The sequence below is a fragment of the Saimiri boliviensis genome, chromosome 14 (genome assembly GCF_048565385.1).
Source record: "Saimiri boliviensis isolate mSaiBol1 chromosome 14, mSaiBol1.pri, whole genome shotgun sequence".
Taxonomy (NCBI): Eukaryota; Metazoa; Chordata; class Mammalia; order Primates; family Cebidae; genus Saimiri; species Saimiri boliviensis.
In genome coordinates this window covers 14,966,637-14,980,359 of record NC_133462.1, presented here as the reverse complement: position 1 = coordinate 14,980,359, position 13,723 = coordinate 14,966,637, and the positions used below count along the sequence as shown (strand labels likewise).

The window sequence follows — 13,723 nt, the reverse complement described above, 5'->3', positions numbered from 1 at the left end:
CGCCTCCATGGTTCAAGCAATTCTCCTGCCTCAGCCTGCCGAGTAGCTGGGACTACAGGCGCATGCCACCACACCCAGCTAATTTTTGTATTTTTAGTAGAGACGGGGTTTAACCATGTTGAACAGGATGGTCTCAATCTCTTGACCTCGTGATCCACCTGCCTCGGCCTCCCAAAGTGCTGGGATTACAGGTGTGAGCCACCACGCACTAAAAATTTATTTGTAGAGATGAGGTCTCACTATGTTGCCCAGCCTGGTCTTGAACTCCTGGACTCAATTGATCCTCCTGCCTCAGCCTCCCAAAGTGTTGGGAATAGAGGCATGAGCCACCACAACTTGCCAATAGCTAAGTTTTTTGAGGACTAATTTTTGAGGACTTATTTTGCTTATACTATTCTAAGTGTTTTGCCCAGCCTAGGCAACATAGCAAGACCCTGTCTCTACAAAAGATTTAAAAAACAAAAAATTAGCCCAGCACAGTGATGCATGCCTATAGTCCCAGCTACTCAGGAGGCCCAGGCAGGAGGATTGATTGAGCCTGGGAGGTTGAGGCTGCAGTGAGCTATGATTGTGCTATTGCACTCTAGCCTGGGCAACCAAATAGGATCCTGTCTCAAAAAATTATTTTATTTTTATTTTTATTTATTTGTTTTGAGATGGAATCTTGCTCTGTCACCCCGGCTGGAGTGCGGTGGCGTGATCTTGGATCACTGCAACCTCCACTCCACCTCCCGGGTTCAAGAGATTCTCCGTGCCTCAGCCTCCCGAATAGCTGGGATTACAGGACCTGCCACTACACCTGGCTAATTGTTTTTTTGTTGTTGTTGTTGTTGTTGTTTGTTTGTTTGTTTTTTGAGATGGAGTTTTGCTCTTGTTGCCCAGGCTGGAGAGCAATGGTACGATCTCGGCTCAATGCAACCTCTGTCTCCCAGGTTCAAGCCATTCTCTTGCCTTAGCCTCCTCAGCAGTTGAGATTACAGGCATGCGCCACCACATCCAGCTAATTTTTTTTCTTTTTTCTGAGATGGAGTTTCACTCTTGTTGCCCAGGCTGAAGTGTAATGGCACAATCTCGGCTCACCACAACCTCTGCCTCCCAGGTTCAAGCTATTCTCCTGTCTCAGCCTCCTGAGTAGCTGGGATTACAGGCATGTGCCACCAAGCCCAGCTTATTTTGTATTTTTAGTAGAGATGGGGTTTCAGCATGTTGGTCAGGCTGGGCTCGAACTCCCAACCACAGGTGATCTTGAACTCCTGACCTTACGATCCACCCACCTCGGCCTCCCAAAGTGCTGGGATTACAGGCGTGAGCCACTATGCCCAGCCCTGGCTAATTTTCTGTATGTTTAGTAGAGATAAGGTTTCTCCATGGTGGTCAGGCTGGTCTTGAACTCCCGACCTTAAGTGATCCACTTGCCTTGGCATCCCAAAGTGATTGAATTACAGGCATGAGCCACCTCATCTGGCCTGTATTTTTTTAGTAGAGATGGGGTTTTGCCATGTTGGTCAGGCGGATCTCAGAACTTCTGACCTCAGTGATCTGGCTGCCTCAGCCTCCCAGTTTGAGCCACCTTGCCTGGCCATGTCTTGAAAAAAAAGAAAGACAGGAGGCTGAGGCAGGAGAATTGCCTGAACCCAGGAGGCGGAGGTTGCGGTGAGCCGAGATCGTGCCATTGCATTCCAGCGAAACTCCGTCTCAAAAAAAAAAAAAAAAAAAGAAAAAGGAAAAAAAGAAAGAAAGAAAATAGGCCAGGTGCAGTGGCTCACACCTATAATCCCAGCACTTTGTGAGGCCGAGGCAGGTGGATATCCTGAGACCAGGAGTTTGAGACCAGCCTGGCCAACATGGCGAAGCCCCCATCTCTACTAAAAATACAAAAATTAGGCAGGCATGGTGGCATATGTCTGTAATCCCAGCTACTCAGGAGACTGAGGCAGGAGAATCACTTGAACCCTGGAGGCAGAGGTTGCAGTGAGCTGATATCATGCCACTGCACTCCAGCCTGGGAAACAAGAGCGAAACTCCATCTCTAAAACTAACTAACTAAATAAATAAAAATAAATAAACACTTTGCATATGGGAATTCATTATATCTTCATAACAATCCATCTCTTAGGGGTCTGAGGGGTGTTTTTCCTTTTTTTCAAGATGGACATTGCTACTTTGCCCAGGTCCAGTGCAGCGGCTATGGGTAAGATCACATCATAGCACATTGTGGCCTCAAAATCCTGGCTGCCTCGATCCTCCTGCCTCAGCCTCCTAAGTATAGCTAGGGCTAGAGACCTGCGCCACTACTCCCAGCATTTTTTTTTTTTTTTTTTTTTGAGACGGAGTTTCGCTCTTGTTACCCAGGCTGGAGTGCAATGGTGTGATCTCGGCTCACCGCAACCTCCGCCTCCTGGGTTCAGGCAATTCTCCTGCCTCAGCCTCCTGAGTAGCTGGAATTACAGGCACGTGCCATCGTGCCCAGCTAATTTTTTGTATTTTTAGTAGAGACGGGGTTTCACCATGTTGACCAGGATGGTCTCGATCTCTCGACCTCGTGATCCACCCGCCTCGGCCTCCCAAAGTGCTGGGATTACAGGCTTGAGCCACCGCGCCCGGCCTATACTCCCAGCATTTTTGTTTTTAAAGTTCTACTGCTACGCCATGCGCAGTGGCTCAAGCCTGTAATCCCAGCACTTTGGGAGGCCGAGGCGGGTGGATCACAAGGTCAAGAGGTTGAGGCCGTCCTGGTCAACATCGTGAAAACCCGTCTCTACTAAAAATACAAAAAATTAGTTGGGCACGGTGGCGCTTGCCTGTAATCCCAGCTACTCAGGAGGCTGAGGCAGGAGAATTGCCTGAACCCAGGAGGCGGAGGTTGCGGTGAGCCGAGATCACGCCATTGCCCTGCAGCCTGGGTAGCAAGAGAGAAACTCCATCTCAAAAAAAAAAAAAAAAAAAAAAAGTTCTACTGCTTACCTTAAGGTTATTTTATTTTTTGAGATCGAGTCTGCTCTGTCACCAGCCTGAGTGCAGTGGCATGATCTCAGCTCACTGCAACCTCCACCTCCTGGGTTCAAGCAATTCTCCTGCCTCGGCCACCCTAGTAGCTGGGACTACAGGTGCATGCTACCACATCCAGCCAATTTTTGTATTTTTAGTAGAGACAGGGCTTCACCATGTTAGCCAGGATGGTCTCGATCTCCTGACCTTGTGATCCACCCGCCTCGGCTTCCCAAAGTGCAGGTGTAAGCCACTGCACCCAGCCAAGGTTATTTTATTATCCCCTTATACAAGGGTGAAAATCAAGGCACAGAGGGATTAAGTAACTTTCCCAAGGCCACACAGCTGGGAAGAAGCCCAGCTGGAATTTCACCCTAGGCAGTCTGGCTAAACCTGTGCTATCCTGCTTCCTGCAACATGACCCCTTATCCCACATGACAGTGTAATTTCAATGAAATGTGTAACTAAGTTAACTACTACGGTTTATGTAATTCCCCCAGGGGTAGGGTGCAGCTCCCTGTGCGCATCTGTCCTCAGTGACAGGGGAAACAGGCCTTGGACAATGTGAATTCCCATTGACAGGTTTCCTTCATGCATTCATCATGCATGATATAACTCTTTTTTTGTTTTGTTTTGGGTCTCCCTCCGTCGAACAGGCTGGAGCAGTGGTGCAATCTCGCTTCACTGCAACCTCCACCTCCAGGGTTCAAGATACTCTCCTGCCTCAGCCTTCTGAGGAGCTGGGATTACAGACGGATGCCACCATGTCTGGCTAATTTTTGTATTTGTGTTTTTATATTTTGGAGACAGAGTCTCGCTCTGTCACCTAGGCCAGAGTACAATGGTGAGCTCTCAGCTCACTGAAACCTCTGCCTCCTGGCTTGAGCGATTCTCCTGCCTCAGCCTCCCGTGGTATTTTTAGTAGAGACAGCGTTGTTTTACCATGTTGGCCAGGCTGGTCTCCAACTCCTGATCTCAGGTGATCCACCTGCCTTGGCCTCCCAAAGTGCTGGGATTACAGGCGTGAGCCATTTTACCTAGCTGAATTTTTGTATTTTTAGTAGAGATGGGGGTTCACCATGTTGGCCAGGCTGGTCTTGAACTCCTGACCTAAAGGGATCTGCCTTCTCGGCCTTCCAGCAGGGTATAACTCATGTAAGCAGCGGGGATCCCTAAGTGGACATTATAAATTCACCACAGCCAGAGAACATCCTGAACTGACAGTTGAGACCTCATTTCACTGCGGCAGGCTCCCTCGGCCAAGTGAATTCTCTCATGCAGAGTACACATCCCTCTGCTAACAGTCTAATTCTCCCTCACACCTGATGCAAACTGACTGTGGAACAGGACACTCAACCCTAATCAATGAAAAGCTCCCCCAAGCCGGGCGCGGTGGCTCAAGCCTGTAATCTCAGCACTTTGGGAGGCCGAGGCGGGTGGATCACGAGGTCGACAGATCGAGACCATCCTGGTCAACATGGTGAAACCCCGTCTCTACTAAAAATACAAAAATTAGCTGGGCGTGGTGTCGCGTGCCTGTAATCCCAGCTACTCAGGAGGCTGAGGCAGGAGAATTGCCTGAACCCAGGAGGCGGAGGTTGCGGTGAGCCGAGATCGCGCCATTGCACTCCAGCCTGGGTAACAAGAGCGAAACTCCGTCTCAAAAAAAAAAAAAAAAAAAAAAGAAAAGCTCCCCCAAACACAATGTAAGCTCCCATGGGCAATGTGAACTCCTGCCCCGTAGGAGCCTCCTCACAGACAGAGTAATCCCCTTCGTATCCATGACAAAGTCAATACAGGCAGGACACACCTCCGTGCATGGAGAACTTTCTGTGGCTGCTGTGAACCCCTTTTGGGATAGCATGAACCACCCCCCATAGGGGTACCTACAGAGGCAGTGTACACTCTCTTGAGTGTAAATTTCCCCCAGATTCAGAATCTACCCAATGTGCACAATATAAACTGCTTTGTCAGACTCCCTTCCACTCTGGTTCCACCCAATATGAAAGTATGAATTGTCTTTCAGGATTACATTAAAGGCTAGACACAGTGGCTCATGCCTGTAATCTCAGCACTTTGGAAGGCCAAGATGGAAGGACGGCTTGAGGCTAGAAGTTGGAGACCAGTCTGGACAACACAGTAAGACCCCATCTCTAAAAACTAAAATAAAATAAAATTAGCAGGTCATAGGGATGCATGCCTGTGGTCCCAGTGCCTCAGGAGGCTGAGGCAGAGGATGGTTTGAGCCCAGGTGTTCAAGATTGCAGTGAGCTATAATCCAGCCACTGCAGTCCAGCCTGGGCAACAGAGTGAGACCCTGTCTGAAAAATAATAATAAAATAAAAATAAATAAAATTACAATAATAATAGTAGTATGATAGTTTAAGATGGTATAAATAATATAACAGGACCCGGCATGGTGGCTCACGCCTGTAATCCCAGCACTTTGGGAGGCTGAGGCAGGTGGATCATGAAATCAGGAGTTGGAGACCAGCCTAGCCAACATGGTGAAACTCCGTCTCTACTAAAAATACAAAAAAATACCTGTAATCTCAGCTACTCGGGAGGGTGAGGCAGGAGAATCGCTTGAACCCAGGAGGTGGAGATTGCAATAAGCCAAGTGAGATCGCACTCAGCTCACTGCAACCTCCAGCTTGGGCCACACAGCAAGACTCCGTCTCGAAAATAATAATAATAATAATAATAATAATAATAAAAACAGTGAGGTTTTAAGTTTCCTTCCGAATGTGAACTCCTTGTGGACAGTGAATTTCTCCCAATCTCAAAACAATTTGTGAACAGAGAGACCTTCTCATAGATAATTTGAATATCCTTCATATTCCATGAACCCCATTGGACAACTGATATTTCTTCTATGCTATGAACTAGTTCTATGTCCTAGCACACTCTTTTACACGTAGTGTGAGTGTTTCGTGTACAGTACGACCTGCAATAGACTGGATGCAATTCCTTCACAAATGGTGTGAATCCAGTGTGGAATCTGAACCTGTCACAGGCAAAAGAAAGCCTCCATGCAGCCAGCGTACGCATATAGTTTCCCAGTAGCCTCGGACTAGGGCAGAAACCAGGTGGAGAGCATAGATGCACTGCAGACAGGTTCACACCTGGTTGTAAACCCGTAACTAGGCAGCAGGCATCTACTCAAACGGGGCATCTCCCTGTCCTCCTCCAGTCCAGTGTGACACCTCCCTACCCCCAGGATCTTTAAAAATCTCCCTCCGTTAGGGGTGTACACCCACAAAGTGTAGCTCTCCACGGAATTCAGTGCGAAACCTCAGGAAGCGTTGCATTTTCTCATCTCGGCCCCCTGCCCCAATGACTAGTGGGCTGTCAAATTTTGCTGTCCTAAACGTCAAACTCTTGGAGGAGGTGACCTGTCCCCGGCCCCCAGGGTCCCAGACCCAGCGCGTTGCCTATACTGCAGCCCGAGACACCCCACAAACGCGCGTTCTTTCCCCTCCCGGTGGCAACAGGGCTTTCCGCGGGGCCGCGCCAGACTTTTCGAGACCGTCAATTGGTCGTAGTCCCGGCCACCCGACAGCCAATCAAGAAGAGGAAAGGTGACATCACTGGTTCTGTTCCCCTCCCCCAACCCAAACTTCCCTACTCCGGCTACCGGCAGCAACAACCACGTGGGGGAGGGGTAAGAGAGTAGAACCGGTGAGGTCATTGCACCGCCCCGGCCGCAGCTGATTGGTTGCGGGGCTCGCGGGTGGCGGTTGGCTGCTCCTTGCACCTCCCCCTCGTGCTGCTACCGCTGCCACTGAGAGGAGCTATCGGCGACGCCAGAGCCAGTAATACGGGTGAGTCGGGGCCCTGGGTTTAAGATACTAGTGGCGTCCAGTGAGACTCACGATGAACTGCCCTTTTCGACTTTTTCTTTTCGCCGGGGTTCTTTGGTGCTTCAGGCACTCTGTCACATGGGAGTTGTAGTCTGCCTTGCACTGTCGGCTATGGGCCGGAGATGTGAGAAGACTACTATTCCCAGCAGGCATTGCGACTAGCCGGTCAACAAACGCTCGGGCCACGCCTTCCACCTCTGCTCATTGGACAAGCTGTCCATTAGCCCCGCCTCCCTTCATTTCATTGGCTACTGTCCCTCACAGAGGCTGGGTTCCGGCTTAGGCTGCATGGCGACTGGGTACTGTATTTGTCATTCGGAGCTAAGACGGCTTTCAGTTGGGCACGGCTTGTGTCCTTCAGTTGTTGTAGGGTAGAGCCCTAGGCAGATCAGGCGGTCGTAGGCTCAGGTTGGTGTCGGTCCCGGAGGGAGGCCGGTCTTGGACTTTGGCCCCGCCCCCTAGCGCTGCCGGATGGGCACGATTGGTCGCTTCGAGCGTCGCTCGTCGTCGAGAGGCGGAGCCGACCAGGCTGCGTATATCTATTGGCCTAGACTGGCGCCGGTCAGCGGGGTTGTGACCGCTGATTGGCTGGCTACTCCAGCTGTTGCAGGTCCATTCACCATTTTGTGTGTTGGAGTAAAAAAAAAAGGGAGAATCGAGAGGGAGAGCCGGAGGGGGGGCGGGGAGGGACCGGACCGGACCGAGCCGGGGCCACGGCCCCCCGCCCCGAAACCCCGCCGAGCCCAAGGTGAGGGGCGGGGCCAGGGCTGACACAGGAAGCGGGGGTCCGGGGGGCTGGGGGCCGAGAGGGGACAGGTGGCAGGGACGGGGATTGGGTACAGGGGGAAAGAGGTGGGCGGAATGGTGGGAAGGGAGGAGGGAGTGGAGGAAGTGCCGGGGGTTTGACAGAAAAGGGGTAACTGGGGGAAGGGGGTGGTGGGCAAAGAAGGGTAACAGGAATGGAGGGGTGACAGGACTAGATCAGGGTGACAGGGAGAGGGAGGGGACAGAGTTGGAGAGTGTGACAAGGAGAGGTGATGGGGAGAGAAGGTGACAGGTCCGGAGATGGCTGACAGGAGAGTGACTGGGAGGAATAGGTAACAGAGATAAATGGGGGTGACAAGGAGGGGGTGACAGGAGGGGGCCTAGGGCATGCGAGCAGTGAGGCAGAGGTAGAGGTGGTGACAGGATGGGAGAGAGAGTGGCAGAGAAGCTGGTGCCAGGAGGGCTAATGGGAGCAGAGGATATGAGACACCAAAGGGCCAGGGCCTGGGCTGGCCTGGGCTCCAGGAGTTACTACTTAGATCTGAGGAAGGTGAGGGCCCCGGGGGCTTGGGTGGGAGTTATTCAGACAGGGTGGACAGGAAGAGAGTAGGCCCCAGGGGAAAGAAAGCAGTTCTGGGGTGAAGAGAGGCTGGGTCAGGCAGCAAGGTCTAGGGGGCCCAGGCAGTATAGCTGTAGGCCCTGCGTGGGATATGTAAAGGTTTGTGTTTGGGAAAAACTGGGGCCAGATCTCAGTCCCCAAGATGGTGGCCCAGTGGGTCAGTGGGGAGTAGGTGGTGGTGGCTGCCCAACTTCTGGTCACTTGAGTGTTAGCCCCAGGCCCTCTAGGCTCTGCCTGTGAGGACCCCAGGATGGGCCCAAAAAGGGGCAGGCTTGGGATTTCAGGGTCCACAGGAAGAGCAGCATCTAGCGGGAGAGCATGAGGTCAGGGGTCCCCTGGTAGCCGGAAGACTGAGTCGGGGCGCCTCTCATTGTGTTTGGCTTATGGTCCTGGGCCCCTTAACCCTCCTAGAGGCCTCCGTTTTGGCCTCTCAGGTTCTCTTAGTCACTTCAGAGTAAAGTTTTTTTCCCTTTTCTTTTCTCAGGGCAGCTCGAAAGGGGGCGGGCAGTAATGACTGTTCAGGAAGTGGGTGAGGTTGGCCTGTTGGGCTTGTCCTGCTTTCTTTGACCTTATCCCACTTATCCCCACTTGGAGTTTGAGGGCATATTTGGGGGTCTGCCGGGGGCTAGCCGACTCAGCCACCCTGCCAGAGCCAGCCCAGCCAGGGCAGGGATGCATGCAGGCCAGAAGAGGCGGGGGCTGGGTTTGCGGGTATCACGCTGGGTACTGTGGGGGGAGGAGCAGGCTCCAGTGGGACAGAGAAACCCTGGGGTGTAGCTCTGTGTCCCACTGTGTGATGACGTGTGCATGCCTCTGTGCGTGTGTGTGTTTGTGTGTGTTTGTGCGCGTGCGTGTGCTCCTGCACGGCCCTGTGGCAGTGCTGGGTATGAGCTCTTGCCCCAGACATGCCCCTGCCTGCTCCCTGCCAGGATCTGGGGAGATGGCCATACCTGGCAGCCCTGGGGTGCAGAGCAGAGTGGGTAGCCGTCCCTCAGGACTCTCAGCTGCCCACTTCTTCCCACAATGCCTGGCCATGCCAGGCCACCCAGAGGGGTGGAGGGAAGGTTGGGGGGGTGGGTGAAGACAGGCTCATATCACAGCCAAATCACCTCTCTTTCTGTGACTTGGTGCTTGTGCATGTGTGTGTGTCTGAGTGCATGTACCCTCTGCATGGTGACAGTGTGAGTAAATGTGCCCTCTGGATCATGTGACAGGTAGCACACTGAAATGGCCAGGAGCACAGACTCTGGAGCCAGCAAGCCTGGGTTCAGACCCTAGCCCTGCTGTTCCCACCTGGATGGTCTTGGACAAATTGCCTCATCTCCCTGTGCCTCAGTTTCCTCAGGCGTCAAATAAGGCCAATAGTAGCACCTGCTTTTAGGGCTGCTATGAGGATGAAACGGGTTAATAAAGGCAAGCTTAGCACAGAGTTCAGGACGCAGGGAGTGCTCCATAGGTGGGAACTGTTAGTGCTTCTGGTGTCCTCTTGGGATGTTTGGAGCATGTGCTCTGTGTCCTCTGCAGAGACAGCAGGTGTCTGTGAGTGTTCCCCAAGGAGCTAGAGTGTGTATACTCAGGGGATTCGGGTGCTCGCCTGTGCCTGGCGCTGACTTGTGAATCACATGAGTTGAGGGTGGCCAGAGAGGAGGCCTTGGGGATGGTGGGATGGAGACAGCAGATTCAGCAAGTGGGAAGTCTTAGGGTACCCTGGCTCTGGGGGGGTCCTGAGTCGCTCCCCATAATCCCTGTCTGCTCTCCCACCCTGCAGGTGGACAGAAATGAAGCCAATGAAGAAGACATGCACTGGCCTCTCAGGCGCTGGCAGTGGCAGCAAGTCCCCTCCAGCCACCAGGGCCAAGGCTCTGAGGCGGCGAGGGGCTGGGGAAAGTGACAAGCCAGAGGAGGAGGACGACGAGGCACAGCAGCCACAGCCACAGCCCGGGACCGAAGAGGCTGAGGAGGGGGAGGAGGAGGAGGCTGAGCAGGGCCCTGGGGCTGAAGGTCCCTCACTGGAACTGCACCCTGGCGACCCGGCTCCAGGCCCAGCTGAGGACTCCAAGGGGGATGGGGAGGCAGGCCGCTGGGAGCCCTCACTCAGCCGCAAGACAGCCACGTTCAAGTCGCGAGCGCCCAAGAAGAAGTATGTGGAGGAGCACGGAGCTGGCAGTAGTGGGGTGGCCGGGGCCCCTGAAGAGATGGTGCGGACCCCCGAGGAGGCCAGTGGCCTAGGGGTGCCTCCACGGCCACCCACCTCTACCCGCTCCTCCTCCACGGACACAGCCAGTGAGCACTCAGCAGACCTGGAGGATGAGCCAGCTGAGGCTTGTGGTCCAGGCCCCTGGCCCCCCAGCAGCACCAGTGGCGGCTATGACCTGCGGCAGCTGCGGTCCCAGCGGGTGCTGGCCCGGCGTGGTGATGGCCTCTTCCTGCCAGCTGTGGTGCGCCAGGTGCGCCGAAGCCAGGACCTGGGCGTTCAGTTCCCTGGTGACCGAGCCCTGACGTTCTACGAGGGGGTGCCAGGCAGTGGTGTGGATGTGGTTTTGGATGCCACACCACCACCAGGTGCCCTGGTGGTGGGCACAGCTGTCTGTACCTGTGTGGAGCCCGGCGTGGCTGCCTACCGGGAAGGTGTGGTGGTGGAGGTGGCCACCAAGCCAGCTGCCTACAAGGTCCGTCTCAGCCCCGGCCCCAGCTCCCAGCCAGGCCCACCAGGCAGCCTCCCACAGCCCCCACAGCCGCTGCACCGTGAGCCCGAGGAGGCCGTGTGGGTGGCCCGCTCCAGCCTGCGCCTGCTTCGGCCCCCCTGGGAACCTGAGGCCCTGCTGAGGAAACCCCCCACAGGCCCCGAGGAAGAGCAGGCAGAGCCTGGGGCCACCCTACCACCCTGCCCTGCTGCCCTGGACCCCAAACAGCCCGAGGATGCTGAAGTCTCTAAGATCAGCTTTGGTGGCAACCTGGGTACTCACTGTGAGGAGGGTGAGGAGAAGCACACTCCAGCCCTGGGCACCCCAGCCCTGCTCCCACTGCCCCCACCCCAGCTTCTGTCGCCGCCACCCAAGTCTCCAGCCTTTGTGGGCCCTGGCCGACCTGGCGAGCAGCCCTCGCCCTGCCAGGAGGGGAGCCAGGGCGGCAGCCGCAGCAGCAGCGTGGCCTCCCTGGAGAAAGGGACCGCGCCAGCAGCCCGGGCCCGCACGCCACTGACAGCCGCCCAGCAGAAGTATAAGAAAGGCGATGTGGTCTGCACACCCAGCGGAATCCGAAAGAAGTTCAACGGCAAGCAGTGGCGCCGGCTGTGCTCGAGAGATGGTTGCATGAAGGAGTCACAGCGGCGAGGCTACTGCTCGCGCCACCTGTCCATGCGAACCAAAGAGATGGAGGGCCTGGCAGACAGCGGGCCTGGGGGGGCGGGCCGGCCAGCGGCTGTGGCAGCCCGTGAGGGCAGCACGGAGTTTGACTGGGGCGATGAGACGTCGAGGGACAGCGAGGCCAGCAGTGTGGCGGCTCGTGGAGACTCGCGGCCACGCCTGGTGGCCCCTGCTGACTTGTCACGCTTTGAGTTCGACGAGTGTGAGGCAGCCGTGATGCTGGTGTCACTGGGCAGCTCGCGCTCAGGCACCCCGTCCTTCTCGCCCGTCTCCACTCAGTCACCCTTCTCACCAGCCCCGTCGCCCTCACCCTCGCCACTCTTTGGCTTCCGCCCCGCCAACTTCAGCCCCATCAACGCTTCACCAGTCATCCAGCGCACTGCAGTCCGCAGTCGCCACCTGAGCGCCAGCACCCCTAAGGCAGGCGTGCTGACGCCACCAGACCTGGGCCCCCACCCGCCACCACCTGCCCCCCGAGAGCGCCACTCCTCTGGCATCCTACCCACCTTCCAGACCAACCTGACCTTCACCGTGCCCATCAGCCCTGGGCGACGGAAGACAGAGCTGTTGCCACACCCAGGGGCCTTGGGGGCCCCTGGCACAGGGGGCGGAGGAGCTGCCCCAGACTTCCCCAAGAGTGACAGCTTAGACTCTGGTGTGGACTCGGTGTCTCACACACCTACACCCTCCACGCCGGCTGGCTTCCGGGCCGTGTCCCCTGCCGTGCCCTTCTCTCGCTCCCGCCAGCCCTCACCATTGCTGCTGTTGCCCCCGCCTGCCGGCCTGACCTCGGATCCAGGACCCTCTGTGCGCAGGGTGCCTGCTGTGCAGCGGGACTCACCTGTCATTGTCCGCAACCCAGATGTGCCACTGCCCTCCAAATTCCCTGGGGAGGTAGGCACTGCTGGTGATGTGCGGGCTGGGGGACCTGGGCGGGGCTGCCGGGAGACCCCGGTGCCCTCTGGGGTGGCCAGTGGGAAGCCTGGCCTGCCCCCACCTCTGCCAGCCCCCGTGCCCATCACCGTGCCTCCAGCTGCACCAACTGCTGTGGCCCAGCCAATGCCCACCTTTGGCCTGGCTTCTTCACCCTTCCAACCTGTGGCCTTCCACCCCTCACCTGCTGCCCTGTTGCCCGTCTTGGTGCCCAGCAGCTATACCAGCCACCCTGCCCCCAAGAAGGAAGTCATCATGGGCCGGCCTGGAACAGGTAAGAGGTAGCAGTGGATGGGCTGTGCAAGGCTCGCCTCAAATTGAGCCTCTTGCAAGCTGAGCTCTTGAGAGGTGAGCTCCTCACCTTGGGAGGGCTTCAAGGGGAGGCTAGCCTCCTCTCTGCACAGATGTTGCAGTGGCAATTCACGTGTCAGGAAAGGATTGGACCTTTAAGGTCCTCAAGGCACCATTTGCAGAGGCCTCCTGTCAGAGAAGGTGGTCTTGAGAGGTCTACCAGTCAGCAGACCTTTATGGAGAGGTTTCCACGCAGACTGAGGTAGGTTTCCATGGAGCTGATGGGATAACAGAGAATGATAATTGTGGCAGCCTTTTCCACATCTTGGGGGACTGGGCGAGGGCATCGCCATGGTAAGCACTGCATGTAGGTGAGCTTGCCAGATGTTCATATCCACCTCATATCGCGTTCACCACGTACCTCCTGATCTAAACCCTTTTCAAATCTTAGCTCATTTTGTTTTTGCAACCACCCTAACAGGAAGATGCTATGGTGATGCTTGTTTAAAGGGAACTAAGGCCAGAGCCATAACTTGCCCAAAGTTACATGGCTAGTAAATCCTGGAGCAGCCCTCATACTCAGGCAGGCTGGCCCGTGCCCATGTGGCCATAGTGCTGGATTACAGATGGGGAGACGAAGGCTCTCACAGGTCCTTTCCAGGAGGTGGCAGGACCAGGACTGGAGCCCTCATCTTGATCACTGTGTCCAGTAAATATCACAGGCATGATCAGTGCCATGGAGGGGAGCTGGGGTGTGCCAGGCATTCCTCCAGGTGTGAATCTAGCCTGGCTGCCCTGAGGACAGGGTATGTATGCTAGGAGTTGAAGGATGAGTAGGGACCAGCAACCGTGGGGCAGAAGAGCCTCCTGGGAGGAGGGCAAAGGGACAGCTTTGAGGC

The 13,723-nt window shown here is 55.5% G+C and overlaps 1 protein-coding gene across 7 annotated transcripts in view; it reads left to right on the top strand.

Moving 5' to 3' along the window:
* The first annotated feature begins 6,712 nt into the window (after positions 1-6,712).
* Positions 6,713-13,723, top strand: part of CIC (capicua transcriptional repressor) — a 28,614-nt gene continuing 21,603 nt past the window's right edge. For 4 of the 7 annotated variants that reach the window (XM_074385588.1, XM_039466115.2, XM_039466114.2 and 1 more), the window contains exons 1-2: positions 7,469-7,599; positions 10,004-12,807. In XM_074385588.1, the coding sequence (XP_074241689.1) occupies positions 10,014-12,807 (2,794 nt within the window). In that variant the 5' untranslated portion in view covers positions 7,469-7,599; positions 10,004-10,013. Of the gene's footprint in view, positions 6,813-7,468; positions 7,600-10,003; positions 12,808-13,723 lie in introns of those variants that run through there. The other 3 variants (XM_074385589.1, XM_074385587.1, XM_039466113.2) reach the window with 1 other exon arrangement.